The 27,684-nt window shown below is 40.3% G+C and overlaps 3 protein-coding genes and 1 pseudogene across 4 annotated transcripts; 2 read left to right on the top strand and 2 right to left on the bottom strand.

The window, feature by feature from the left end:
• Positions 1–1,951: 1,951 nt before the first annotated feature.
• LOC115728512 (protein DOG1-like 1) lies at positions 1,952–3,198 on the bottom strand. The gene is made up of 2 exons (XM_030658830.2): positions 2,664–3,198; positions 1,952–2,509 (listed from the first exon to the last, which is right to left on the bottom strand). Exons 1-2 carry the CDS (start codon positions 2,957–2,959, stop codon positions 2,017–2,019), a joined length of 789 nt encoding a protein of 262 aa, XP_030514690.2. The 5' UTR covers positions 2,960–3,198; the 3' UTR covers positions 1,952–2,016.
• A 4,641-nt stretch (positions 3,199–7,839) lies between these two features.
• On the top strand, positions 7,840–9,812 carry LOC115728521 (annotated as a pseudogene).
• Positions 9,779–12,748, bottom strand: LOC115728513 (ras-related protein RABA1b). The gene is made up of 3 exons (XM_048274080.1): positions 12,337–12,748; positions 10,261–10,701; positions 9,779–9,955 (listed from the first exon to the last, which is right to left on the bottom strand). The coding sequence occupies exons 1-2, from the start codon at positions 12,555–12,557 to the stop codon at positions 10,269–10,271; spliced, it is 654 nt and encodes a 217-aa protein (XP_048130037.1). The 5' UTR covers positions 12,558–12,748; the 3' UTR covers positions 9,779–9,955; positions 10,261–10,268.
• An 869-nt stretch (positions 12,749–13,617) lies between these two features.
• On the top strand, positions 13,618–15,336 carry LOC115754795 (putative pentatricopeptide repeat-containing protein At1g53330). Of its 2 annotated transcripts, XM_048274077.1 has the most exons (2): positions 13,618–14,483; positions 14,628–15,336. In XM_048274077.1, exons 1-2 carry the CDS (start codon positions 13,917–13,919, stop codon positions 15,303–15,305), a joined length of 1,245 nt encoding a protein of 414 aa, XP_048130034.1. In that variant the 5' UTR covers positions 13,618–13,916; the 3' UTR covers positions 15,306–15,336. The 2 variants fall into 2 exon arrangements, with proteins under 2 accessions (XP_048130034.1, XP_030549830.2); XM_030693970.2 differs by having other exon boundaries at positions 13,619–15,336.
• The last annotated feature ends 12,348 nt before the right edge of the window (positions 15,337–27,684 follow it).

Here is a 27,684-nt window from a genome sequence, read left to right on the forward strand (position 1 = left end):
GGTAGGGTTGAGGCTGTCCCTCACCCGGGCGGTTCCAGGACGCGCATAATAACCATTCTACTTCTCTATTTCGGTGTCTTGCCATTGGCAAAAATGAAGGGGAAAAAGCAATGGAAAAAGAAAAGAAAAAAATAAATAACAAAAATGCCCTTGGTCATACCTTTCTTTGAAACAAAGAGCACATTTTATGCCCTTATTTGAAACAAGATTCATTTCATGTTCTTATTTGAGAAAATTGAGGTACTTCGGGCACTTACTCAGAATTTCCCCTAGATTTTATTTTAGGACAAAAAATCCATGTTAGGTTCGGTTGCACAAAATCTGTGAAACGCCTTGCTCATTTCTTGGACTTAATAAGGTGCACCCAGATGAGTCACCGGGGACGGATCTAGAACTTTTCTTTACTTGAGCAAATATGATCCATGATTTCAATTTGAAAGTCAAAATAATGTAATTACTTAAAGACATCCAAAAATTAGATATTTCATCGCAACTCCGAAAGAGTGGGGTGAGGCATAAGTCCGTCCATTATTCCATTTGTACACTTGTGTCGTGAGCATAAACCACACACGAGTTTATCCCCCTAAGGCTCTAACTCTAACGAACTTCAAGATCAATATAAACACATAGTTTTTAACTATATGTTTATCTTTAATTGACAATTATGATAACATTTGGTCGATATACATTTTTGTCGACTGCGGCAACGAGCGGGTAATATTCTAGTTTAAAATAGAGTACTAGTGTAATGTCCAAGAGCATTCATCGCATGTTCTAAGTGAATGCAAACTCCCAATTCGAGCGCACCGTTGGATCGGATGGATTTCATTGGGCTCTGTGAGCATACGCGCACCTTGAGGACGCAATACTTTGCGAGTAGAAAAAACCGTGTCGAGATGCATGCTGATATATAATTAAGCTTTGTTTGTTTCACGAAAAAATGAATGATTCGGAACGTTTTTACCTAAAAATAACCGCTTATAATATTTTCAGAAAAAAAAAAAGCACTCATGTGCTGACTAGTTAGCAAATTAGGTTATTCACTCACGTAATGTTAATGACACCTCGATTTTGAATAAGCCACCGAGAGGTTTAATTCCTTTATTGATAAGAGATTAGGTCGAATCAAGTTTCGTCAAGCGAGTTCTGGTGTAACATTTGAGTTTCGCCACTTTCATTGTTTTTCCAACAAAAAGAAAAGAGTGAATGAAATAAAAAAAAATTGTCCATCATCAACCAAAATATTTAGGATCCGTTTATTTCGCGAAAAATATGTGATTTGAAAACTATTTTCCAAAAAATGATCATGGATATCTCTTACTAAAATTAATAAGCGAAACATATTTTCATCATCCACAGAAATGTTTTGACACAATTTGTTGTCGGCAATGAAAATATTTTTCATTGACTAAATATTCTAAATGAAACATGCGATCGTTTCTAGGAATATATTTTTCAAATCACTCATTTTCCACGAAACAAACGGAGCCTTGAAAATAAATTATTATCAATAACGAGAACAAAATTATTAGTTAAATATTTCAAATGACGCAAAAAAGTCATTTTTAAGAAAAAAATTTTCGTGAAACAAATGAATTCATAGCTATACTCGATCGGGCCCTAATGATTTAGGACAAAAAAAAAAAACCCCGCACCATAGATTACCTATAATTTATAAACACCGCCAAATTAGAAAAGTCAAGGCCCGCTAATAAATTAAGTCTATATGTACATATATAATAAAAACGTAAATATGTCACATAAGCGTGGTGCGTGCACTAAACTAATTTGGATCGTCGACAACGAAGTGTTCCATGTAGATTGGCCGCGAGTCCTCTCTCAAATCCGACGATCGAAAATGTAAACCAAACTTTCTTAACTGCGTAAAATACAGAAAGGAGAGGCCAAGCCGATGCATGCATGACTTATGTTATTACATCATGTACAATCCTACGTGCCCGTGCATGCGGCTTGAGGAACAGCGGGATGAAAAAACCCACAACGGATTGATTCGCCTCAGACCTTCCCGAGAACGGAGTCCCTCCGTTTCCCCCACTCGTGGATTGAGAGGTGAAGCTTCGTCATTTCCACCAGCAACTCCACCGCCTGCAGCGGCGTCAGGATCCCCTCCACCAGCTCCCTCAGCGTCTCCAACCTCAGCTCGTCCGCCTCCGTCAGCACCCGCGCCAGCGACAGCTCGTGGCCCTTCATCACCCTCTCCACCGACTCGCTCTCCTCCCCGGCTCTCCCGCTCCACTTCGCTATCAGTGCCAGCGGATCGTCGGCGATCTCCTCCTGCATGCTGGCCATCCGGCTCGAAAGCTTCTCCTCCATCCTCACCGTCTTGATGTGCAATTCGTTGATCGATCTCAGCTGGGACGCCGATACCTCGCCGAGATTGATGCTGCTGCTGTTGCTGTTGTCATCGCCTCCTGTCCCTCCGCCAGCGAGCCGAGCTTCGAGGTCCGATCCGGAGATGGAGTACACCAGCCTGATAGCCATAGTCGGCCTGCGAGACCATGACTGCTTAATTTCGCCTTTCTCGATCGAAATCGCTCGACATGTCAAGCAAGTCTTCGTTGCAAGAACGGGGACCAAAACCGATGGGAACGGAACAGATAACCGCGATCATCGTGCATTTAGGGAAAACGAGGGAATCCCACCTGCAACCGCCGATCCAGAGGAAGGAGTTCTCGAAGGAGGTGCGCCAGGACGGGCAGAAGAAGGAAGGCGCGTCGTGCTGGGCGAGCTGCGATCGGGCCTCGAGGTAGTCCCGGAAGTGCTGGATGTTCTTTCCGGCGAGGCACTTGAGCTTCTCGGCGTCGCCCGAGTCAGTGGAGACCGCCCGCAGGAGCTCGTCGAGGTCGCGGTGTTGTTGCGCCATCCAGTTGCGGAAGCAGCACCCGAAGCGGTCCTGCATGGCGGTGGCCGTGGCGGTGGCGGTGGACTGAGAGTCCATTAGAGGGGGGGAAGGGAGGACAGAGGGAATGGGGATGAGAGGTTGCGGAATGAATGGGAATTTGTTGAAGTGCGTGCCACTTGGGTTTGCAGTTCCAACGCAGACAAAAGGCCGAAAACGCGGACTGAATTCAGCAAAACGACAAAGGACGGCATTCGATATTTTTAGGTCATGCTTTCGCACGTGCTGTCCGGTGAGGACGATGGTGTGCTGGTCCACCTCGGAATTGGATACATCCTACGGTCGTTGAGATATCTCCTCTTAACCCAAAATCAAATGAATCGGTAACGCCAAACCCAACATTTCATTTATTTAAATTCACAAGTTTCTCCTCTCGTCTTGAACATCCATGTAAAAAGTAATCAATCACAATACATGATTTATATTGAAACATCTTCCCCCTTTTAACATCCGTTTTTTTTTTTAAACATCTTCCCCCATTCCCCATTTCATTTCTCGTCTCGTCTTGAATTGCAAAATTTCTTTCAGAATTTGAATATCAATTTTTTTTTTTTTTTTTTTGTGAACATGCAAAAGATTGAAGGTTCGGTTTAGGTAAATGAGTCTGATGATAATCACAAGCGAGCTGTCAATACTTTTGGCAGTGAGTTCGGCATTTCCAACTTTGATAGCTCCCAGATTATTTAATTACTTGATTGCAAGTAGGGACACAGCGCTGAAGCAGGCAAGTATTATAAGATCCAATTCATGCGAAAAGAAAATTCACGATTATTGTGAATACTTGCCAAAATCCGGAATACCTAATTTAAGGGAAAAATTATCAACAAAGTCCTAAATTAATTATAATTGTAACAATTCAATCCTAAATCTTTTTTTTTTTTTTTTTGCTAATTGAGTCATACACATTTTGCATTTATATCAATTCAATCAATCCAATCGACATGACAATTTTTAATAAAAATATAATATTCCTTCAAATTTTTTTTTTTTTTTTTTTTCTTCTTTTTTTTTTTGGGGGGGGGGGGGGGAGGAAGAATGAGGAAAAAAATAAAGAAAAAATAAATGCATAATTAATTTGAAAAAAATATTAAATATTTTTAAAAATCGCTCATATCAACTCAAGCCTGCCAAAATTGGCCGGATGGACTGAATTAACACAAACTGAATTGATACAATTATAATAAATTTATAATTTTTTTTTAAAATTTTCCTTGATTTAAGTCAATCGTGCCTACTAAAAGAAAGCCTACACGAACGGATTGTTGTGATTGAATCTTGTCTAAAGGCCTATTAAAGTTCAAAGATTTGCGCTCTTTTATTCTGAGTCCTACCTATGAATACTGAATAGTGAACAACTCTGCAGAGCTTGTTGAGAGATCCCATGAGAATCAGTGATAGAAAGTTTGATCAAATGTGGCGCTGAAAGTCACAGCGGTCTCTATACATTGAGCCACAAGAAAAGCCCAGAGCTCATGGTTTCATAATTGTAGCGTCTGCTCAGCTGAAAGTCACACGGAGTAAGTAAATGCACACTCCCTGGTGGGGTCACGATTCTTGCCCGCCGTAAATACAAAGATTACCTCGGTGTACTCAGAAGGAGGCATGCACTTCGGTTGTATCAGAGGTAATTCCTCGAAGAATGCTTGCTATAACATGATTATGTCCCGCGAAAATGTCAAAGAAGGGAATGGATATCAATAGCAAATCGATCGAAGGGGGGTTTTGTTGATCCGTTCCCTTTTACTAGGAGGTATTGATTTTGGAACCAAAGCATTGTCCCCCAACGAGCCGCATATCGACAGTGGAGAAGCTAAGATACTGTTCTTTTTTGCAAAATTAAAATAAAAAATGTAGCCTATTTGCGCAGCCCTGCTACCGCATGAACCAATTATGTTCAGAAGACAAATCAAAGATACCGCATATTGCCGAAAGATCAATTGTTGAATTCTGTTGCCAAAGTTTACATGACAACTTACTCCAGCAGCTTACCCATCACTACTTTTCATCTGGCAATTGTTCACTCGCACTCTAGAGTTTGGCTCCCAATCTCAAGGCTTAGAATTGCCGGTGCACTTCCTTTCAGCGGTCAGCCTATTCCTGGCACAATCCACAGAAAGGCAAGAGGGCTTAGACTAAAAGATCAGTTGCAGGGTATGATCAGCATGCTTGATTTCTATATGGCTATATATCTCCTCGGAAACATGTTTATGCAGACTTTCCACGAAATACGCGTGAAAATTTGGTTATGAACAAAGATACTGAATTGGTAATAACAGCAAACAGGGCACTTGTGACAAAAACGTGCAACTATTATGAAGATTGAGCTCCTCAACTAGTTCACATGCTTTCAGCTTATACTCGATATTTTTCCGTGCTAAAAGCGCTCACTAATTACACGAGAATCTCTACCTTCAAGTTTTCATTCGTCGACAAAAAGCAGCATGCTAAGTTGCTCTTTATTAATGCCGGTCATCCCAACTAGTAAGACGATGAGAAGACTAAGGTTCAGGTCAAGCAGCAATCAGACTGAACAAGATGAATAATTAAACGGACTTGCTGCAAGCTATAGTCACATCCTGTACCCCGAACAACCACAGTACATTTTTCTCGATCATATGAGCAATAACTTTGATGTTTACTTAAAAAAATTAGCACAAAAAACAGCCTCCTGGGACACGGAAGCAAATGTTGATAAACGATTAAAGAACAGTAATAGTTATGCCTGACATGTTTCTTGGACTATAAGAAGTCAGAACATACAAAGAGAATAGATGTCTAACATTTCTGTTGTAGGAGAACTAGAGCAATCGCTGCTTGTAAAACACAGCTTCTCTTTCAACTTTTTCCTCATACATGGCATTTTCAGGCTCAGCTTACGCTCTTTGTATCGTAAGTGACAAACAACTTCTCTTTCAAGACAAAAGTCAAGAGTCGATTATTTGGTTTGCAATTCTGAAGCACCCACTACTCACATGCTCATGATTCTTTAAATCATCTTTCTATAAGTCTAATGGGGAGTATTTCATTTTAATGGGACAAAAAATGCCAAGTCTAAAGTGAAGTTGCTTGCTAAAGAGAACGATGGCCATTGTTATGGGCAATTTAACAGGAGGAACTAGCTTCAAAAGCTAGCAAAGAGGTGTGTGTGCTAAAGTTAAACAAAGTTGAAGAAGGAGGTATACTAGTTATGGGCACTTGCCCCAGAGTATCAACTGGCTGGGTGAAACGGCAAATGAAAGGACTTAGATCATCGACATTGAGCATGCACAGTCACCGAATAGATGATCGGTAGTGAGATTATAAGGTCAAGACTTGCTTATCTAATGCCACAGATCCTGTTGGCTGTTTCCCAGGCCAAAGAAGACCAATCAACAAATCAAGCACCGAGTCCAAGGAGCTCTGGTGAGTGGAAACAACTGCCAAACAAGCACCATAGGTGCAGCATATTAAGCTATCTTCGTGTCGATCCTCAATAAACACTAGATGGAAGTAGGGGGTATTATTGTATGGTTTCACATTTCCGTCTCAACTCTCAAGTAACAATATCAAACAACAATAGTTATCGCATAGGCCAGCGAAAATCAGAGTCTCCTCCACAAGCTCAATTCTATGCTGTTCTTCCAGCTGAATCTAATGAAAAAACCCAAGTCCAAACTCCAGAACACGAACCCAAAAAGAACAAGAATTACAGCCAAACCAAATTAGCATAATCACATGGGGAGACAAAGCAAACACTTGTGATCCCAGAAAAGAACCCGAAGAATCAGTCAATCAATGGGTTTGGGCACAGCATTGGCAGGGTCATGGGGCGATTGATCCTTCGACCCATTTTGCTGCTGTTGAAGGGACTTCCTCTCCAGCTCACGCCATTTGTTGATCGCGGCAGTGCAAATGACTGAATCATACCAGTAATCAAAGTCAGAGGATCCCAATGAGCAGCAATTATCCCGTAAACGCAGAAATCGAACTCAAAACAGTCATAATGGGGAGGGAGCGCAAGGGATTGACTCACATCCGGCGCCGACGAAGTACAGGAGACGAAGGGCCTTCGGCCCGGCGGGCCCCGAAATCTCTTCTCCGGTCATCTATGTCTCCCCTCAGAAGAGCAAACGCTTCCGGAAGATGGCGACTTTGGCGAGCCCTTGGACTTGAAAGAACAGAGCGTGGCTTCTTTGCATTTATATTAGTTGTGCTGTGAATGTAGTGTAAAATAGCTGTTAAAATGCAGTGAGATGGTAAATTTATTTCTTCTGAACTTCTTTGATTTAGCTTCTTTTTTTTTTTTTTTTGGGTAAAGTCTTTGATTTAGTTTTCCTTTTCCTAAATGTTAAATTTTTTTTTTTTTTTTTTGTTCTAGATGTTAAGTTAAATAAAGGGTAAATGACATAAATAGTCATTTACTTTGGCCCAATATCCAATATGACCTCTGAACTTCAAATTTATTTAATGTGATCCACGAACTTTAGTCCAATATCAAATGTTGTCCCTAAACTTTTAATTTGTTCTATGTAGTTATTGAACATTTGATATGTGTTCAACTTAGTCACCGGATTGTATGAATGGAAGGAAAATTTTGAGAAAAATTATCAAAAAAGTCATAAACATATTGCAATTGTGTCAATTCAACTATAAACTTTTTTCTTTTGTCGATTCAATGTTAAACCTTTTGCAATTGTGTCAATTCATTCTATCCGATTAAATTTGACCAGCTGGCAATGACGTGGATGCCGGCCGTTGGGAGACCTAATATTTTTAATATTTTTTAAGTTTTTATTTTTTTTTTTTATTTTGTTTTTTTTTTTTTTTTGCTCTTCATCTTCTACCTCTGGCCAACGAGCGGCTTTCTAAACTCTGCAATGCTAATTTTCTCTTGACAATGCCCACCACGAGCGGCTTCCAAAATTACCGATGTCCCGGCAATGGACACGAAGTCCACCTCGCCAAGGGCCGAGCGAGACTCGACCTCGTCGTGGCCGGGTGAGATCGAGCCTTGCCTAGCCATGGTGAGGCTTGACCTCACCGTCACTAGGCAAGGTCTCGACCGCCTTGGCGAGAGCGACGTGGACCTCGCCGACCGTCACCTCTGGCCGGTGGTTAGCCAAGGGAAGAATATGGATAGGGAAGAAAAAAAAAGGAAAAAAATAAAAAAAAAATTTAGGATTGAATAAGCAAAAGAAAAAAGTTTATGGCTGAATTGGTATAATTGTAATAGGTCTATAACTTTTTTGATAATTTTCCCAACAATATCGAACATTATACAGCTCATGACTAATTGAACATGTATCACAAGAACATAGATCATATTAAACGAAGTAAATAAAGGCATTAGAGGGATGAGACCAACTTCTATGTTAGAAATTCATATCGCCTGGTTTCTAAATTGAAAATTATCTTCTTCTCTGGTATATTTTACAATTCAATGATGGTAAAGTTTGATAGGGTCGACTTTGTTCTTAACTCCAGCAAAGCAAGACCCGTGAACGCCACTTGACTTATCTCCCTCCCCGGCTCGTCTTTGCATGCATCGTATTTGCTCGTGTGGCGACTTCTTGGATGAAGAAGACGAGCCCCGTCTGAAATCATCACTCGCAGAACTTTTGGCATGAACGGCGCTGGACAGACTCGGCCATCGCTCTTCATCTTGGGTTTTCTTTTCCCCTCTTCTTAGCTACTCATGGCATCGGGCATTGCAGAGAAAGCATTCCATTGCTCATGCTCCGTCTTCTACTCAAAGTCGAGTCTGTATACCGGCATCAATTTCAAGAGCTATGGCTAGTGAAGAGGTCGAGAGTTTAGCTAAGCAGGTGGAGGATGTAAAAGTCACGGCCGGCAAGTGTTCGACCGATTTTGAATCAAGAGACAGGAAATACTCGGTGGAGACACAGGGGACCTCCCGTTTTTTATGCTGTTAACAAGCTCTTCGAGGAAGGACGGACCAAGGTTTTGTTTAAGAATAACACACACACACTCTCTCTCTCTCTCTCTCTCTCTCTCTCTCTCTCTCTCTCTCGTGTGATGGTAAACAGTTCGTGATATTATTTGCAGGAATGGCCGCAGGGATCAATAGAAGAAGCTGTTCAAAATGCAGTGAAGTCATGGGAAATGGAGATGTCTCACAAGACCAGGCTGCAAGACTTCAAGACCATCAACCCAGAAAAGTTCAAGCTCTTCATGAATGGTAAGAGGGGCAAAGAAACGTCAAGCCAAAATCCATGACTTCATTTTTTTTTTTTTCTCTTCTATTGCAGCAGGATATTTGGTAACATTTGTCGGACGATTCAGATTCGATTCTCGCAATAGAGCAGGCAGAGAGGGATTGTCGGGAGAAGAGACACTCAGGCTAGGTAGCTACAATGCCCTTCTGTAGAAATCACGACCGGAGGAATTTCAATATTACAAAGCAGATAAAGAGAGTTTCGAATCGTCCCATGAGGCGTTCAGACTAGCGTTCCCAAGGGGATTTGCATGGGAAGTGATTACCGTTTACTCCGGACCTCCTAAGGTGATTGCCTACAAGTTCAGGCACTGGGGTTATTTTGAGGGTCCTTTCAAAGAGCATGCTCCCACTGGAGAGATGGTCGAGTTCTATGCCATCGGAATTATGAGTCCACTGTCCATTCCTGTTTAGCATTCTAGAAACAGAGCAACGGAGAAAACTAAAAAAACTATTTAATCTCACGATTTCGTTTCCAGTAACAAGTGAAATTATTCGCAGGTTGATGAATCTATGAGGGCCGAAGTTGTTCAAATTTACTATGATCCAGCAGAACTCTTTGGGGGCCTCCTGAAGGGCAAGCCAATCTCTAACCCTGATGCCCATGAAAGAGAAGAGGAACCCGCGGAGACATTAAAAGCCGCTAAAAATGGATGTCCCTTCTCAACAAGAAAATAAGCTCCTGCCTCAGCAGTCCTATCTTTGTGTAGTATACCTAATACAATGGCTGAACCAGAAAATAAGCTCATCACTGTCTGGGCATCGTTGCAGTGAGCTGTGTGTCAGTATGGTGAAAGAAATCCAAAAGTTTCATTGGAAACCTGGAGATGCAGTCTCATGGCTACCATTACTGTAATAATAGTATGAAAGAGTACATATATCAAGCAACAAATCTTTCTCAGAAAGATGGAAACTCCCCAAATAATGGCTTTGCATGAATCAGAACAGAGAAATTACTAACTTATGCAGCTACCCTACCACCATGCCAAAGACATGATGTCCTAAGCTTTTGCTGCGCAACTTCAGCGTCTCATAAGTTTCTTCTAGCTAACTTTTCTGCAGCTTTTGGGCATGAAAAATGTTATACAACCGAAATCAAAGTATCATCTATGCAAGCAACAATCACCTCCAACCTTAAGCCGAGCAACAGCCAACTTTCTTCAAGGCAGAGACATCATCCTTGATATTTATCTTTTCTCCTTCAGAAGGGAATGCAGCACCAGATCCATCATCTCCTTCCACTGTCTTCTTACTAGTGGTACGATAGATCTGCGTTAGAACTTCTGCAAAGGCATTCTCTACATTTGTTGCCTCTAATGCAGAGGTTTCCATGAAGTACAGCGATTCCCTCTCAGCATAGGATTTCCCATCTTCTGTTGTTACTGCTATAAGATGGCGAAGGTCGGATTTGTTCCCAACAAGCATCACCACAATGCTTGGATCTGTGTGGTTCCTTAACTCCTTCAGCCATCTATCTACATTTTCAAATGTTGCATGGCGAGTGACATCATACACAAGGAGTGCACCTACAGCTCCACGATAGTAAGCACTAGTGATGGCACGGTACCTGCAATGTCAAATTTCCTAATGTGTATAAAAACATCACCAGAACTTCCAGAAAAAGGGGAGCACATAAAAGAAATTGCAACAAAGCAAACTTTTTGCCCAAACATATGGTGTAATGTTATATCTCATGTAAGTGATGACTAACAATTGTCTAATATAAAGATAGACGAGATCAGAAGATCTTGAAACATATTTATTAGTACACCAGCCATCTTAAGATTCATTCCAATGGAGCAGCAACGTTTACATGAGAAATCATCGTCATCTTTTCCCTTCTTTAGCTTGAGGTACCTACTAATGAGATCCACGTGAAGAGGTCTCACAAAGGATGACAGTGAAGACAACTATACATTCTTCTGGTCTTTGCCATAATGAAACAATTTGCCGGCCGCATTAAGAAATAAACTTTAAATAGAGTATCATAGAACTCCTAGAACCTCACAGAATAGGGGGACTGTACCAACATCCAAAAAAGCACATTATTGTATCATCACCTCACTTGAGGTGACTCAGTTTGGTAACTTTAGGTTACAGTAGTAGCTGATAATAATAACAATATAGTTAGTTCATGAAGTACATTGATGTCTTAAGCTCTGCGAAACTTTGATTTCTTCTAGTAGGAGCAAGCATGGCCACTAGATAATGCACGTTTATCTGAAAAAGCTGCAGATGCTCATATGAGCCAGCAATAGTACCAAACATGCTATCTACAGCATTTCTCAACATGCTTCCCACGACGTCATCTAGCATACATCAGATATTTGAACTAAATCACAATGAGTTGAGAAACAATTGCTTCCAGGCAGCTATGAACTTCACAGCAGGGCAGAGAAAAAATGAGCTTGAGCAAACATTACCCATTCATCGCAATGCAATGAATGAACTGTTGAGGAAAGAAAATTATAGCACTAATAACGATGTAAATGATCAGCAGCCAGCAAAGTTTAGGAGAAAGTGAACTCTTTCTCCAAAATATTTAAGAGGCTTACAAGTGCATTTAGAATCTGCGGTCCCAACTAGCCATTTTAGGATAAGTTATCTGAATTTACCTTTACCTGGTATGTCCTTGAACCGAATGAACTTTCACATATATGTCCTCAGTACACGGTCATAGAGTAATTTTTTCAAAACAAAAAAACCCATACAGAGAATCAAGAACGATGCATTCCCACTTCACAAGCATATGCAAAGCAGAAGTAAAACGCAAGAATCAGTATAGAGAACCCACAGAATGGAGCCTTGACGACCCTGAAAGGCTTCCATGTAATTCCCAAAAAGAAGAAGAAAAAGTAAGGATAGAAAGGAGCAAGCAAATGAAGCCAGTAGTCATCATCTAGAGTTTCGCGAAACCCTGAAGAAGAAGAAGAAGAAGAAGAAGAAGAACAAAGCCTAAAACTTATGTCCCCCGCAAAAACGTAACCTCAACAGGGTTTTGCCAAGACGCATCGACAATACTCTTTAAAAACAGGCGCAGCGTGGAAATCTAACCGTAACATAGCACTCGCAAGAAAATTTACAGAAATCCAAATCCGAGACAGAACAGAGCTAAAGAGGCCAAGAATTCCCCCCCCCCCCCCCCCCACACAAACAAAAAAAAAAAAAGGAAAAGAGGAATGAAATTTGAAAAAAGGGTGACCTTTCTTGACCAGCAGTGTCCCAAATCTGAGCTTTGATGACCTTGCCGTCGACGTTGAGAGTACGCGTGGCGAACTCGACGCCAATGGTGGACTTGGACTCGAGGTTGAACTCGTTCTTGGTGAAGCGGGAGAGCAGGTTGGACTTGCCCACCCCAGAGTCTCCAATCAACACCACCTTGTACAGGTAGTCGTAGTCGTCTTCGGCTCTGTAACCCGCCATTGCTCTCTGCTCGGCTTGTTTCTTTAATTTCTTTCTCTAGAGAGAGAGAGAGAGAGTTAGTGAGTGAGTGAGGAGTGCGAGATCTGCAAGCGAAAGGAGTGAACTTTTTCGCTGGGTGAAGAAGGCAAGTGGGAATGAGGCGCATTTTCGAATTAAGAAAGCGCCACAAAATGATAGTTTCAGAGAAAACGCATGAGGAGAGAGAGAGAGATTAGTTTGTGCGCCTTCTCATCTGCTTCAATCTCATCCGTACATTTTTATTAAGGTGGTGGACCCACGAATGATCATGATTTGCTTGGTTCGACTTCATTGACAAAAGCGAAACACACTCTTAAATCTCACTTCTCCTTCAATATTCTCATAATCAAAATAATAATAACAATAAAGCTTATATACGGCTTTATACGTTAGGACTTCTACATTTTGAAAAAAAAAAAAAGGTAGATGTTCTGTATAAATAATGTGTCGTTATGATTTTGACACTATAAAAGTCGTAAGTTTATGACACCAAAATCCCCGTCAATCTTTACGATTTATACCGTGATGTTTTGTCCAAGAATTTAACCTTATTCGTTTAAGTCTTATCGACATAATTTCATTTGTTTAATTATGCCGGTAAATTGAATGGATGATTTGTCGGTATCGATATATTTTGCCCACCCTACGCATAATTCGATTTTTCATTGGAGGAACGGCTTTGGACGAATTATCGTGATTGCAAGATGCATAAATATAAAAGGGTATGATGAGAAATGAATTTCAATAGATAATGCAAAATTCGACAAACATATGAGTGAAAAAAACAAATGCATCTCATCTCATCTGGCCGTTCAGAAATATCTCCATGCATTGATTGCACTTCTAAGTGCAAATGAGCTTAACCCACGTTAAGTTCATTTGGTAGGCCATTTCAATCCAAATCTATCATTTTCAATAATTGAATTTGAAAGTATTTAACTCGAGTAAATGGACAATTACAACACTGCAAAACCATTTTTAAAAAAATTTTAAGATATTCTTGAAACTAAGAATTTTATGTCAGACCTCGACTTTGGAACAAAACCAGACCCAGGGGCAAGGATTAAAGAAATAATCGGAATGTCTAATTTATAATAATACATGTTCATAAAATTAGCACCGAATAAAAATGAACCGGCCGGTCCATAGATGATCCCTACGCTGAACGGGCGGAGAGTGAGAATCTTGCGACTGAGCTCCTCCTCTCGCCGGCGCGATGGGCCATTGACCTGTGCTTGGGCATGGTTGTCGCTCCACCGGTCAGACACCACGCTAACCCATTTCCTGCTCTGATGCTTTTCGCGAAGAGCAGGTGAACACGAACTCGCTCTCAAAGTTCGCATGGCAATGCTTGGTCGGAGCGCGAAGCGCGTATCTCCCTTCAGGCTCTCTTCCCTGTTGCGCAGCGAGAAGGACCCTTCCCTCGCTCTCCAGCTCTTCAAATCCCTCAACCCGAGCCCCGAAACCAAGCCCTTTCGCTACTCGCTCCTCTCCTACGACCTCATCGTCACGAAACTCGGACGCGCCAAGATGTTCGACGAAATGGAGCAGGTCCTCGCCCAGCTCGGGCGAGAGACCCGCTTCTCCGTCCCCGAGGCCCTCTTCTGCCAAGTCATCTCCTTTTATGCGCGCGTGCGACTCTTCGATCGCGCTCTGCGGACTTACCGCTCCATCCCCACTTTTCGGTGCCGCAGGAGTGTGAAGTCTTTGAATTCCGTGTTGCACGCGCTCTTGAAGTGCCGGGAATATGACAGGATGGATGAGGTTTTGAACGAGTTTAGGGATTCCGCGAGCCCAGATGCGTGCACTTGTAATATTTTGATCAAAGCTCTCTGCGGGAGTGGGAGGTTGGAGGATGCGCGGGAGGTGCTTGACGAAATGCCCCAGAGGGGGATCCGACCCGACGAGGTGACTTTCCTCACGTTGATTAACGGGTTGTGTTTGAATTCTATGTTAGAGGAGGCTTTTAAGTTGAAAGATGATATGGTTAGAGTCCATGGGATTCGGCCTGATGCACGTCTCTATGCGTCCTTGATCAAGGGGACTTGCAAGGTTGGTGATGTGAACATGGCGTTTGGGCTTAAAGAGGAGATGCTGAGAGAGAGAATCAAGGTAGATGCTGCAATATATTCGACCTTGATTCATGCTCTTTTTGAAGTTGGGATGACGGGTGAAGTTTCTAAACTTTTGGAGGAGATGCGAGAAAATGGGTGTAAGCCGGACACCGTGACGTATAATGTGCTAATCAGTGGGTCCTGTAAGAAGAAGGACTTTGATAAAGCTTACAGACTTCTGCATGCGATGGCAGAGAATGGGTGCAAACCTGATGTAACGAGCTATAATGTGATCATGGGCGAATTACGCAAGGAGGGGAAACTGGATGAAGCAGCTGATCTATTTGAGGACATGCCGAGACGTGGGTGCACTCCGGATGTCGTGTCCCATCGGATACTCTTCAGTGGTCTGTGCGAGAAGATGCAACTTAAGGAAGCAGCATTTTTGTTGGATGAAATGGTATTTAAAGGATACACCCCTCATGATGCAAGTATTTATAAATTGGTGGATCTTTTATGCCAGGAAGGGAATCATGAATTGTTGCTAACAGTTTCGAATAGTCTTAGGAAAGGAAAGGCTGTTAAGGCTGATTATTGGACAAGAATGATTTCGCTTGCTTGTAAGAATAATGAGTTTTCCAGTGTCAAGCTTGTAGATCATCTAATAACTCCATAATCTGGAAATATTGCAATTAATTCTTCTATCACATTATGCGCAAAACCTCTTAACTCACCCGATTAAGTCAGCGGTATTCACCTTGCATCACCAGATGCTTCTAATTAGGAACTGCTTAAGGTTTATGGCCTGCCCTTCCATAAGTTGCTCCCTGATATTTTGCTTTGTGGTTTGGTCACTTAGCATTACCTGACTAATGGTGGGCCTCGGACAATCGTGGTTCTGGAAGAGTTGCTTTTCATACAAGTGATAGTGCCGATAGGTTCTCAAATGATACAGAGCAATGAGTCCTCTACTACGCAAAATTTGATATTCACCAACTAGTTACAGTTTGCTCAGTCCCCTTATTATGCTGATGGGATTCAGTCTGCCGATCAAATGATTGCTTCGAGTTGATGAAGTTGTCTGATTTGAAGCAATTTTTGCGAAGAGACAATTTGATATTCGCCGAAAACCACAGCGCGTCTGGCTGAAATCCAGAAGCAGAAGTCTCTTTTGAAGGCGTACGAAGAAATGGGCAAAAAGATGGAATTTCAGCAGAAACTCAATGACTCTGAAATTGCATCTCTTATACAGAACCTGGACAAGTTAAACAACTAAAACAGATTGACAGAAAAGAGGTTAAATCCGAGCGGCCCATTATATGTCCTGGATAGTCTCTTCACCTCTCTGGCCTGAGTTCTCACCATTTCGTTGCTGTACTTTGCCTTACTGTGAAGTCCATCCAGAGCTTCCTAGGGTTGTTGAGTGACGAGATGAAATATGCTGACTACAATGTCGATGCCGCGGCAAGTGCAATAGAACCAGGAGTTGTTTACCGGAGACCGGATCCCAAATGTTTCGTATTCGAGTGCTTTGCTCGCCAGATCACCAGCATACATGAAATCTACATCAAATGAGATGCAGTAGATTGATGAGTCCTACCTTGGGAGCTCTCAGAAGGCCACAATTGCAGAAGCGCAAGCAGACTAACTAGATCTATTGCTGGTCTAACCTGATGATGAAGTATGACACTCAGCTGGTTCCAATGAAGGTGCTTTACTGGTTATCTAATGGCTTATGAAGACTCAATGCAGAAAAACATTGAGATCATCTCAGTTGAAGAAGGAAATGTGACTGTTTTTTATTGGAGATACTGTAAGTCTGATTTGATCTTAGTGATCATCATTTTAAGCAGTAGTACACAGCCTTTATATCTAATAGCTTGTCAAGCTCTACCTTGTTAATAGCCTGGTATTCATCTGAGTCATTTCTTCACCTGGTAAACCTTTAAGACTATGTGCTCAATCTGACCGTGCTTTACCAAGGAAGCTATCACAATAGAAAGCCACGAATATCAATGGATTATCAGAACCTTAATCTCGAATATAACTTTGTAGCGATACACGAATAGTATTGCATCGAATACGAATCAATCACTTTGCAGATAAAAGGAGGGCATTTGTGTTTTATCTTGCGGTGGGTTCCACCCTCGTTCTAAAATTCAGAAAAGTTGCATCCGTGCGAGGACTGCTCAAGGTAGAAGTCGTGAAGAGCTGTAATTATCATTGTACCGTGAGGCATTGAACTCCGGACGAGGAAGAATCTCGCATGTTTACTTCCTCGGCCAATGCACTGAATCCACGAGGGTGGGGAAGATTTTTCGTCTCTCGTTCTCTTTAGACTAATAGATCTTCATATCGACATCATAGTCTTTTAGCTCTGTCGAGTACGTGAGCTGCATATTTTAGTTTATCCAATGATTTCTTGAACCGACTAAATCCAAGTTCGTTATTCATGCATGCTGGTTGCTTCGATTCAGAGTAGTTTGCATTGCACGTAGATGGAGAGATTTGAATAGGTAACTTTCACTTTCTGAGTTGAAAATCTTGTGATGTTATAACCAACTACGCCAACCCTAGGGTTGAAAGAATAGAGAATGACAACGGACTCGGTTCACTTGTTTCTTTAATCGCTTCAGTATCATGCTCAGTTACAAGCACCAACCACGAGGGTCGAAAAGATAGAAACTGACGTGGGATCTAATCACTTATTTCATTTGATCACTTCGATATCCCACTTAGTTAAAGGCTCGCGTTGCCAAACTTGGCCTTAAGAATGGGAAATGAAAAGCAAATCCAGCAAAAGAATCATCTGTGGATGTTCACCCAATTGAACTGTTGAAATGAAGAAGAGGTGCGCCGTCCATTAGATTCGCTTGAAGAAAAACAATACGACGGCTCCCGGATTACATCTCTTACCTAACTCGACTACCACGAGGCGATTTCGTGCCGAACACTTGCACGCATGGTGAATCCAAATGAAAACCACTTCCGTTCAACAAATTCGAAACAGTTGACTTCTTGAGTGAGAGAAATGACTTGACCCTCACGCCACCATTTGATCTGCATTCCATCGACTCTATATAAACAGCCTCAGTCTTGCCTCCATGAAAGAAACAACACTGCCTGACTCACTAGATCCAGCCCCAACACTCGCACCTATCTGTCCCAAGAGCTTATCTCTTCACGCACATGGCTCGATACCTCTTTGTTTTCCTGATGATAACTGTCGTGTTCGGTGTCATCTGCAACTCTCCATGTTTTGAAGCTAGAAAGCTACCGCAGATGGGCATAGAGGACGATGGACAACTCCCTTCTTCAGTGGAGAGTCCGGTTTCGAGTGCCCTTTCAAAGGGTTTTACCGATGGTCGTCGAGGTTATGATGCTAGTGTCGGAAGGGTCCGTCTGCTCAAGGAATCGGTTCCCAGTCCAGGAGTGGGTCACTAAGGGATACGTCTGTATCGAGCCGCTCCAATAAATAAATGTATAAATAGAATAAATGGAATGGAACTTATATGTACCATTTCTGTTTCCAAGTGTAATCCAAGGTTTGCAATGGAGGTTGGAGTATAGATACTTCATTTCTTAGACATCAAGCGAACTAGTGTGTTGCGGGCATAATCCATTGTTCTTTAAAGCTGTCTTAAGATGAAATAAGCATAGTGTATGTCGTTCATACTGTTGAACTAATATATCATGTTATGGCCAAATGGAGATGATCACGATCATTTCGGAAAAGAAATAATGTGGCTTTCAGGAGGTTTTGAATTTCTGCGAGCAACAAAAATTAAAACTTTAGCTCGCAAAGGTGATCGCAACTGGACCGCTTAAAAGATGCGAAAACGATCAAAATGGAAGTTGGTATTACCACTAAACTCATTAAGCTCAAGCATGAGTGTATGGGATCGAGTTTACTGTTAAGACAGTTTTTTTTTTTTTCTACGTTTTTCTGAGTACTTTAAGACAGAATGCCATGTTTAACAAAAGGTCGTAACACATTGGTTGAAAACTTTTGAATCGCCAAAAAATTTGAGAAGACTCGTAGACAAAAATAGATGACACAGAACAAATGTTATTCAAGATTATTCCTCGAAGTTCATAGTAAAGACAGAAGGCAGGTTCGATGATCCACAGTTGGGGAAAAAAAAGGAAGGAAAGAGGAAAAAAAAAAATATTAGAGAATTCAGAAAAATTAAAAAAAATAAAAAATTATCCACATCAGCGCCGGCAATGCCACATAGGATGGCTCGCGTCCATGTCAGCAATTTTCAGCTAAAATTGCGGATACTGTGGAAGGTGGGTTTAGGACTAAATTGGCACTAACGCAATAAATTGAAGACTTTTTTGGTTTTTTTCCCCAATTAATATGTATTATGGGTTCATTTTTTTTATTATGATTTTGTCAGCAGCATGGCTGTAATTAAACACTCTTATATATAAAGCAATCTTACTAAATCTCCATCAACACATTGCCATTATTCTCGCTCGGATTCTGAAGAACAATTAAATTGAAGCAATAGTGAGTCACGTATGGGTCCCACCGGACTTGAGAGTCTATATTCATTTTAGTACATGCATTAGGTTCACTTATACAGAAAGAAGGAAAACGAAGTTAAAGCAAGAAATCATGCCCACTTTTATATATCATTACTTGCGTGTTGGAAAACAAATCTCGAGTAAAATCTTAAAATCCAACAACCATCTTCATTTTGAGCATTTCACCAAGTGTCGAATCGGTGTTCCAAACCCTAACTCCAAATAGACCCACAGCTCCATCACTACCAGGCCATGGTGGTCGTCAGCACCATCATCATCATCATCAAGAAGAGCTTAACATAAAAGAAAAAAAAGGAAGCAAGAATGGAAGAGAACCCTCCATCCCCCAAGTGATCATTCTGCTGAATTTCGTGGAATTTTAGATTCTGATCCAGGCTCCGGCACCGATGGATATGGTGATCTTGTTTACATACGGTACTATACGTGTCTTAAACGGCGGTTATGGAGCTGAACGACGCATCAAACTTTCACGTCTCTAGTCGCGTGGAAGGCAAACTATTTCAAGCCATGCACGTTTTCGACACAGTCGATTAACAGTGATTCGACAAGTTTTGTATCTTGAAGAAAGGAAAAACAGAAGAAAAACAATGCTTGCGTTTGACTACGAAAGTGCTTTTCGCACAACTTAATGGCTGACTTAGAGGAGAAAACAAGGCGACTTATGAAGTCTTGAAGTAGGCGTTGCACAGTAAAATGGAGATTCCTCAAACAGTCGACAAGATTTGCTCAAAGTTCCGTGATAATATTGCATGACAAAAGTGAACTTGCCTAAGTTCGAACCAATTCCACCAAGTAATCTTAACTGTCGGCAAACACGTCAAGATGAAAAGGGAAATGACAGATAAGTGAAGCACATGATGTGGGCATGTGAACGTGTGCCTCTTTGTCACATAGTCAAGCTCGTCATATAAACATATATACCAATTATATGTTTCTATGTAAAAGTTCTGTGCATCCTAAAAATGCAAAAATGTCACTTGCAAGAATGCGTATTTGGTTCAACTTCTGAGTAAGTGGTTTATGGGCTCAACAAAATGTGACAAAATGGGTTTAGAACCCATATTTTAACCCATATTTAATGGTGACGATCATCAATGACTTGCCTTAAGTTTTAAAAGCAAACTTAAGGGCCTATTTTGCAATAAGTCTGATCCAAAAAAGTGACTCTAATTAAAATCATATTTTCTTATTATGTTCCCTAGATAATTTTTAAAGAATTAAAACGCGTTTAGTAACTACGAAAAATTTCTGTTTTCGGGAATAACCATGTGGCGAAATTCTTTTTTTAAAAATTTTCATCTTTTTTTAAAAAAATTTTAAAAAATTTTTAAAATTTTTTATTTTTTAAAAAATTTTAACTTTTTTTAAAAAATTATTTTCCCAGCTTTTTAAAATTTTTTGAATTTTTTATATTTTTTAATTTGCCCCAGTTTTTTTAAAAAAAATTTGTTCATTAAATTTTAAGCTTATTTTTAAATTTAATTTAATAATATATTTTAAAAAAATTAGTTGTTAGTAAATTTTTTAAGTTCAAAAGTTCACATGGAGACCTATGTGGACTTAATCTTTTTAAAAGAACTGAGACTTTGTCATTTTATGTGATTATTAAAAGTGCTTTTTTTTTCATAATCAACTTTTTTATTTTTTTTTTTTTTGCTCCAAAATTGTTCCCAAAAACAGAATCAGAATCAAAATTATTTATATTACCAAACATATTTCTAATCCTTTCTTATTTCAAGGAATAGAATCAAATAATCAGAATCGTTACCAAACAGATCCTAAGTGGATCATTATAGTTTACTTAATAAATTAATGAGTCATAAATGGATTACCTAACTATCTTAAATGAGTCATAATAAGCATGTCATTTTTAGATTTTTTTAATCCTTTATTTTATTTTCTTTTTTCTACGAAATCCAGCAAGGGTTGTCGGCCGACCCTCTCGAAGATCACAAGTGAGGGCTAACCGACACTTGCTAACCCGGGCAAGGGTCGCAGCCCTTGCTAGACATAAAAGAAAAAAAATAAAAGTAAAAAAAATAAAAACAAAATATTTTAGGTTTTTTTTTACTTTATAAAAATTGTCCACATTGTTTTAACAATATAATTTTAAAAAAAAATTATAAGAAACAAGTTCTCCTAAATTATATTAAATATGAAAGTGTTTTAACAACATGGGTCGTATACGGTATGGGTCAAGAAATTTACATTGCAATAAATGAGTCACAAAAGGATATACGAGCCAATTTGTGGACTATTTATGACATGACTCACTCATTTGATAGGTCTAGGCTCAAGTTTCAATCTTTAAATGTGCCCAACCTATCATCATATGAATATTGTATACGATATACATCATGCGGACCAATCCGTCACGATATGAGAATTGATGGACCCATCCAATTCACGCATGGGAAGCAAATTCAGACATCAAGAATTATTTGTTGTGTTTGCACCGAATCTTGAAATATCAGATGAAGAGAGTAGGGAGTCAAGTTTAAGGAAGTGGCGGCTCAAGCTACAACTCTTATCTTTTCAAGATAAAAGTCGCAGTCACACCGCTTACGCACGCCCAATGAGCCGACTCTATTCAAACCAGCTTTTCGATTTAGCAAGGAAAAAGAAAAATCTGTTGACGTCTGCCCCATGTTTTCAAGCTTCATGAACTGCACTCTATATAAAGAGAAGTTCCTCCATGCAAGAACACACACACACACACACACACACATACCTTATCTCTTTCTATACCCATTGGTTATCTTCTCTTCACATCTTGTTTCACGCATCGATCATGGCTCGCGTCCACTTTAGCTTGCTGATAATGGTCGTCACCTTTGGTGTCCTGATAAGCCACTCCCCGTGCTTTGAAGCGAGAAAGCTACTGTCGTCAGGCATGGAGGCCAGAGACGATCAAGTCCCCTATTTTGAGGAGAGTTTGGTTTCGGGTGCCCTACCAAAACTTCCTGCCAATGGTCGAGGTCATGTGGTTTGTCTCGACAAGCGCGACCGTGTTCTGGAAGAATCCGTACCAAGCCCGGGAGTCGGTCATCTCTGAACGACGCGTTGTGTCATTCTAATAAGTGGATTGAAAATTTATAGTCGTATGGTCATCGAATTGCGCGAGTCTAAATAAGTATAGTGTGTGATCCTTACTATATGGACACCGAAAATCGGTGCTTCATACTTTCGAAGTCGTTGATGGTCTTGCCGGTTACAAGCAAATACCGGCTGTGTGTAAAAGCTATCTTAGAATGCAATAATAATAAGCACAGTGCATGCTGATTATCACACCTTGTCCTTGTGAACGAGAGAGCTGCGATTCCGCAGGTCTTATTCCAAACATTCCATATTGAACCTTACATTAACAATGTAATTTGATTATGCAATGTATAATTAAGAATGATGGATCTCCTGTTTCGTTGAGACGATCTCGTCACCTTCAGGTGATTTTCTCTAACACTAGGCGCGTGCATCACAGAAAGATCGTTCGAGCAAGTTACGCATGTGTGCCAAACCTATCGAGAGTGGAAAATTATAAAAGCTTTAGTACATTTGAGCGCCCCACGCAAACCGAAAACCGAGAGACCGAAAAGAGTACCGCCTTTGCACCATTTGAAATTTATTGTAATCATGGTAAAAAATTGGAAAGTTACTGAATACATGAAAAACACTTACTAGTTTTTCAATATGCACACACTTTCTTCGACATGGAAGGTTCATAATTTTGCTGAAAAAGTTGAGACTAATTATTGATGTATTTTATACTTGCTTGGCTAGGTATGAAATTTTCCAGATCACCTGGGTACACAACTAAGAATAAATGTACGTCGATGTGTAGTTACTTACTTTAGGCATAAAAAGTCATTAACCAGACTTAAAATTCATTTGTTACTAGCAAGATATAGGAAAAGTATCAAAAAACCATAAATTTATTATATCGATACCAATTCAGTCATAAACCTTTCAATTGAACCAATTTAGTCCTAAACTTTTTTTACATTGGTACCAATTCACTCCATCCGCCCAATTATGACAGGAAATCGCCGACGTGGACTCCGGTGATGCCACGTACAACTGTCAATGCTAACGTCAATATTTTTCAATAATTTATTTTTTAAATAATATGTTTTCCTTTTTTTTTTTCTTAAACTTAGCTTTGGCCAGCAAGGGTTGCCGGACACCCTCACTAGCCCTCAACGGCCATTGGCGAGGGTTGGCTGGCCCTCACTAGCCCGGATGAGGGTCGTGGCCCTCGCAAGATCCGGGCAAGGGCCGCCTCGTCCAAGGTCATCGCGGCCCCGCCGACAGCAAGCAACGCAACCCTGGTCCAGATCTCATGGTGAAAAGTTATTTAGTGTGTTTACATGAATCATTCAACTTACTTTTCCATATGAAAAGCTACTAATCACACGATGGAAGTTCACAAGATGAGGAGCAGTTAGTCACGAATAATCAGAAAGCTACTTGCCCTCCAGGAAACTTGCTAATCGCGTGAAGAAACTACAAGTATTTCTTGCCATTTGCAAACTAATCCAACATCACTGTATCGATTATCAGTAATTATTTTCTTTGTGCGTTAAATTCATGAGATTTTGTGGGAACGCTGAACTCAAGACCTTGTACTCTAACACCACGAGAGACTACATGGAATTGCTACTGACGGTTCTAAAAGTTCAAACTGTTAAATGAATGCGTGATTTAATATGTAAATATTCTAACAAAACTGTTTGTGTTATAATATGTCTCGAGTTTGAACCGACAAACGAAATTGACATAAGATGAATTGTTATTTACGTGAACCTTCAAGTATTGAGCAAAGAAAGATGGCACGAGCATGTAATCTTTCTTTGGCAATTGTTAGATGTAAAAAGGAAAAAAAAAAAAAAAAGTTGACCATGGACTCTGTTGACTGGAGTGACCTAATTTTAGTGGATATCCAAGATACATAACGTGGATTCTTAATTTTGAAAAGTTCAACATGGACTTTTGAATAAGAGATATTTTGGATCTCTTTGGAAGTGGATAAGATGCCTAAGATTTGTTTTGGATTTCTTTCCTGTTGAAATCCAAAGTGACGTTGGTCTATTCAATGTGAGAAGTAGACTTTCAGTCGGTGGACTTCGCATCCATATATATTCATTGAGATCGTGGGTTTTCAGGAGGCCTTGAAGCGCCGATTATAGAGTGCTTGTCAGTGATTTTCTCCGTGAGTCTTTTATTTGTAGAATTACATCAATAACTTGTGTGTTCTAGTTGAGAAATTCTTGTAGTAAGAATTTGTGTTAAATTCCTTTGCAAGATTAAGAAATTATTTCACTAAGAATTGAGGGCCAAATACTATATGCGTTGTTGGATGTAATTGGGGCTAGAAAATACTGAGAGTGTTTAAGTGACTTGAGTGTGGTTTGTAATCTCCGTGTATCGTTTGATCTATAGTGGAATTCGTTGCTGCTCTCTCATGGACGTAGGTCTCTACGACCGAACCACGTATATCCGGTGTTCAATTTATTTTCTTATTCTATCTATTTATTGTTCGATCGCTGGTTCCGCGCAACAGTTTGTATGTCAAGGATAGTCAAAAACAGTACATTGGATGCAACCTGTTCCATCAAGTTTTTTTCTTTCTTTCATTCGTTCTTGTGGGGCTCTCTTCAAAGAGTAGATTCTCGATCGGCGCCAAGACGAACGCCCACGAGGGGGTGCTTCTGCATGCAATCTCACCAACTTTGAGCAGCGAGTTTCCCATTCAGTCACTGTGGCCTACTTCGCGTGATTTTTACAGCAAAGATGCTGGACAGATTCTCCTCCTCCCGGCAGATATATGCTTCCAGAGAGCAGTATCTGCAGCAAGTGTCAAGCCTTTTTGAGTCTATCTTGTGTGTACCTAACTTAATGCATAGTGCAGAAGACCTAGGAAAGCACGTTTCCTGCACAGTTGCAGAAACTCACAGATTCTTCAAACATGGTTTGATACTTGAAAGTTGAAACCATCCTAACTTGACCCTCACGACTCTCTCTCTCTCTCTCTCTCTCTCTCTCTCTCTCCATCCATTTTTTGTGCTTGCCCATGTATATAAATAGCTCAGGCTAAGGCTTTCCTTGCTACCACTTGAGTTACATTCGGAAAACAACGAGGTACCTTTCCTTCTTTAGCAGGAATCTCAGACATGGCTGCGAGTTCGAAAGTTGCATTTGCCTTCATCCTTATCATGGCGGTGCTCATTACCACCAGCCATGCATTGGCTTCTTCCGAAGCGAGAAAGCTTTTGGTCGGCACGGACAAGTCAATGGATCGGCCACATGGCCTGGAAGCGAAAGCCTCCACGCCGCCGCCGTCTAGTTTCGTCGAGAACCGTGAATGCCTGTCCTTGAAATCCAAGCGGGCTCTGATCCAGTCGGTTCCGAGTCCAGGAGTCGGCAACTAAGCGCATACGGTGCAGCCACGCGAATACATAGTCCATCGAAAAATCGAACTTTTGCACGAACTGTGTACCGAATAAAATTGTTTCTGGCAATTATTTAGGTGATCCTAAGAGACCAAAAGCCAGGTTGGGAACACCATGTATTGAAAATTTGCCATACAGTTGAAGAAAGTAAATGTTGGACACTATTTATGTATAGTCCAAGCACTTATATTGTTGGTTCTTCTTTCATACTCTCAATGGCGTGGATGGTTCATACTGTCATAAACGATATAATCTCAATCATAGATTCACACACTATCATCGCGTATTTTGCATAAAGCATTCATTAATAAAGAGGTTATGTGGTAAAAAACAACTAGCTATTCTATCAGACTGTCGGTCTAGCAACTTCCTTTTTTTAATTCTTACATACGTCGCTCATATCACAAATAGAGATGTCCATCGCTATACCCCATGCAAAAATATCATTCATAACGTTAGTTCGCACCATCGACTCAGTAGAAAGTGTCGATCATGTACATAAGATCTTGTGAAATTGAGTCTACAGGTTTTGTTTTTATTTTGGTCGTACGAGTACTACATTTAGAAAGTATTTTATGTAGAGATCATGGCACATGGAAAAATAGACCAATATAAAGTAGTCTGGGCCGTGGTGATAAACTATCTAATTTTTGTCAAAGCAAAAAAGTTTCGCAAAAAATTGGTCGTGGTGTTTAATTGGAAAGGACCCGGTATGAAATAATTGTTGAAAACTAATACTAGTGATAATTATTATTGCCGGAACATACTTTTGCAAGTGGTGATTTTGTATCGGTAATTTTGTATATCTTGAAATAATTAATAATCAAAGGTGTTTTTAACATAATAATTTATGTTCAAATATTTTTGTGAAAGATGAAAATATTTTTTGCTCTTTTTTGTAATAAGACCTCTCGGGTGCAAGTCGGATTATTAGCGGCGATATCATGTTGAATTTCATGCGACTACTGCCGACTATTTTAAAAGCTTAAATTGATGAATGGAGGAAGATCACATGAATAAAAAGAGCATATGGGACCCATGCACAATCGATGTGGCAACAACAACTTCAATAGGGGCCATCGATTATCAGCGGTAACTGATCGGTTTGATTTGGTCTGATTCTCGAATTGAAGCCGGACCGGTGCTCACCCCTAGTAGCACCAGGCATATTGATCTATCCCTTCAAATCTTTGTTTTTTTTTTTTTACACCCTTAAGGAAGAGTCAAACATTGTTCGCGGTGTAGAGAGGGAGGACGATGGGCTCGGCATCAAACCCACCAAAGAATCGAGCCTTCATCACGAATCACGGTCCATCATCGATCAGACTTCCCTGAAGAGGGTGTTGAGTCTTTTGACCCTTTGACTTGTAGATGGCCAAGAGGAGGACTAACCAATCAATTAAAAGGAATAAAAACATTAAAAGTCTTAAAATTTATCATAAATGCATAATTGAATTTTAAAACTTTTAAAAAATGGAATTAACTCATAAAACTAGTTAGAAAAGTGCCAATTTTAAAACTTTCAAAATGTGCAATTAAATTTTAAAATTTTCAAAACATACAATAAACAAAATGAGTTGATTTTATCAATTCGATAAGTTTTAAAGCTGAATCGCACTTTTCGATAAATTTTAGAACTTAATGGCATTATTTAAAAGTCTTAAGACTCAATTATATTTTGTAACAAATTTTAAGACTTCGAGGCACTTATCTATCATTAAAATGATGTCGTGTGATCGTTATGGTTTCATTCTAAACAGTCCACGTATAACCTTCCAATCTGGTGGACCCGGAAACGAAAGGAATCGTATGTTCGCCTCTCTGGTCACCTTCTATGTGACCCTACTTCGCCCATGTGTTCATCCATGTGGGCTGTGGCTAATCTCTTATTTCTTCCAGCTTCCGCACGTACGTGATCGTTCAATCTAACTACCCAGGAAATCCCGATTTAGTATAATCATCGTCCCTACCGACAAAGCCTGCGCGACAAATATCATGTGCCCTGAAATGACATGAGGGAGAAGCTTGGAGACAACCTGCACCAGCACATAAATC

This window comes from Rhodamnia argentea, chromosome 2 (genome assembly GCF_020921035.1).
Source record: "Rhodamnia argentea isolate NSW1041297 chromosome 2, ASM2092103v1, whole genome shotgun sequence".
In the NCBI taxonomy this organism is placed as follows: domain Eukaryota; kingdom Viridiplantae; phylum Streptophyta; class Magnoliopsida; order Myrtales; family Myrtaceae; genus Rhodamnia; species Rhodamnia argentea.

Coding starts and splice junctions, on each gene's coding strand:
- LOC115728513 (XM_048274080.1), bottom strand. CDS start 12,557: ATGGCGGGTTACAGAGCCGAAGACGACTACGACTACCTGTACAAGGTG. Junction 10,702..12,336: donor GACACTGCTGGTCAAGAAAG/GTCACCCTTTTT, acceptor TTGACATTGCAG/GTACCGTGCCATCACTAGTG.
- LOC115728512 (XM_030658830.2), bottom strand. CDS start 2,959: ATGGACTCTCAGTCCACCGCCACCGCCACGGCCACCGCCATGCAGGAC. Junction 2,510..2,663: donor CTCTGGATCGGCGGTTGCAG/GTGGGATTCCCT, acceptor ATGGTCTCGCAG/GCCGACTATGGCTATCAGGC.
- LOC115754795 (XM_030693970.2), top strand. CDS start 13,917: ATGGCAATGCTTGGTCGGAGCGCGAAGCGCGTATCTCCCTTCAGGCTC.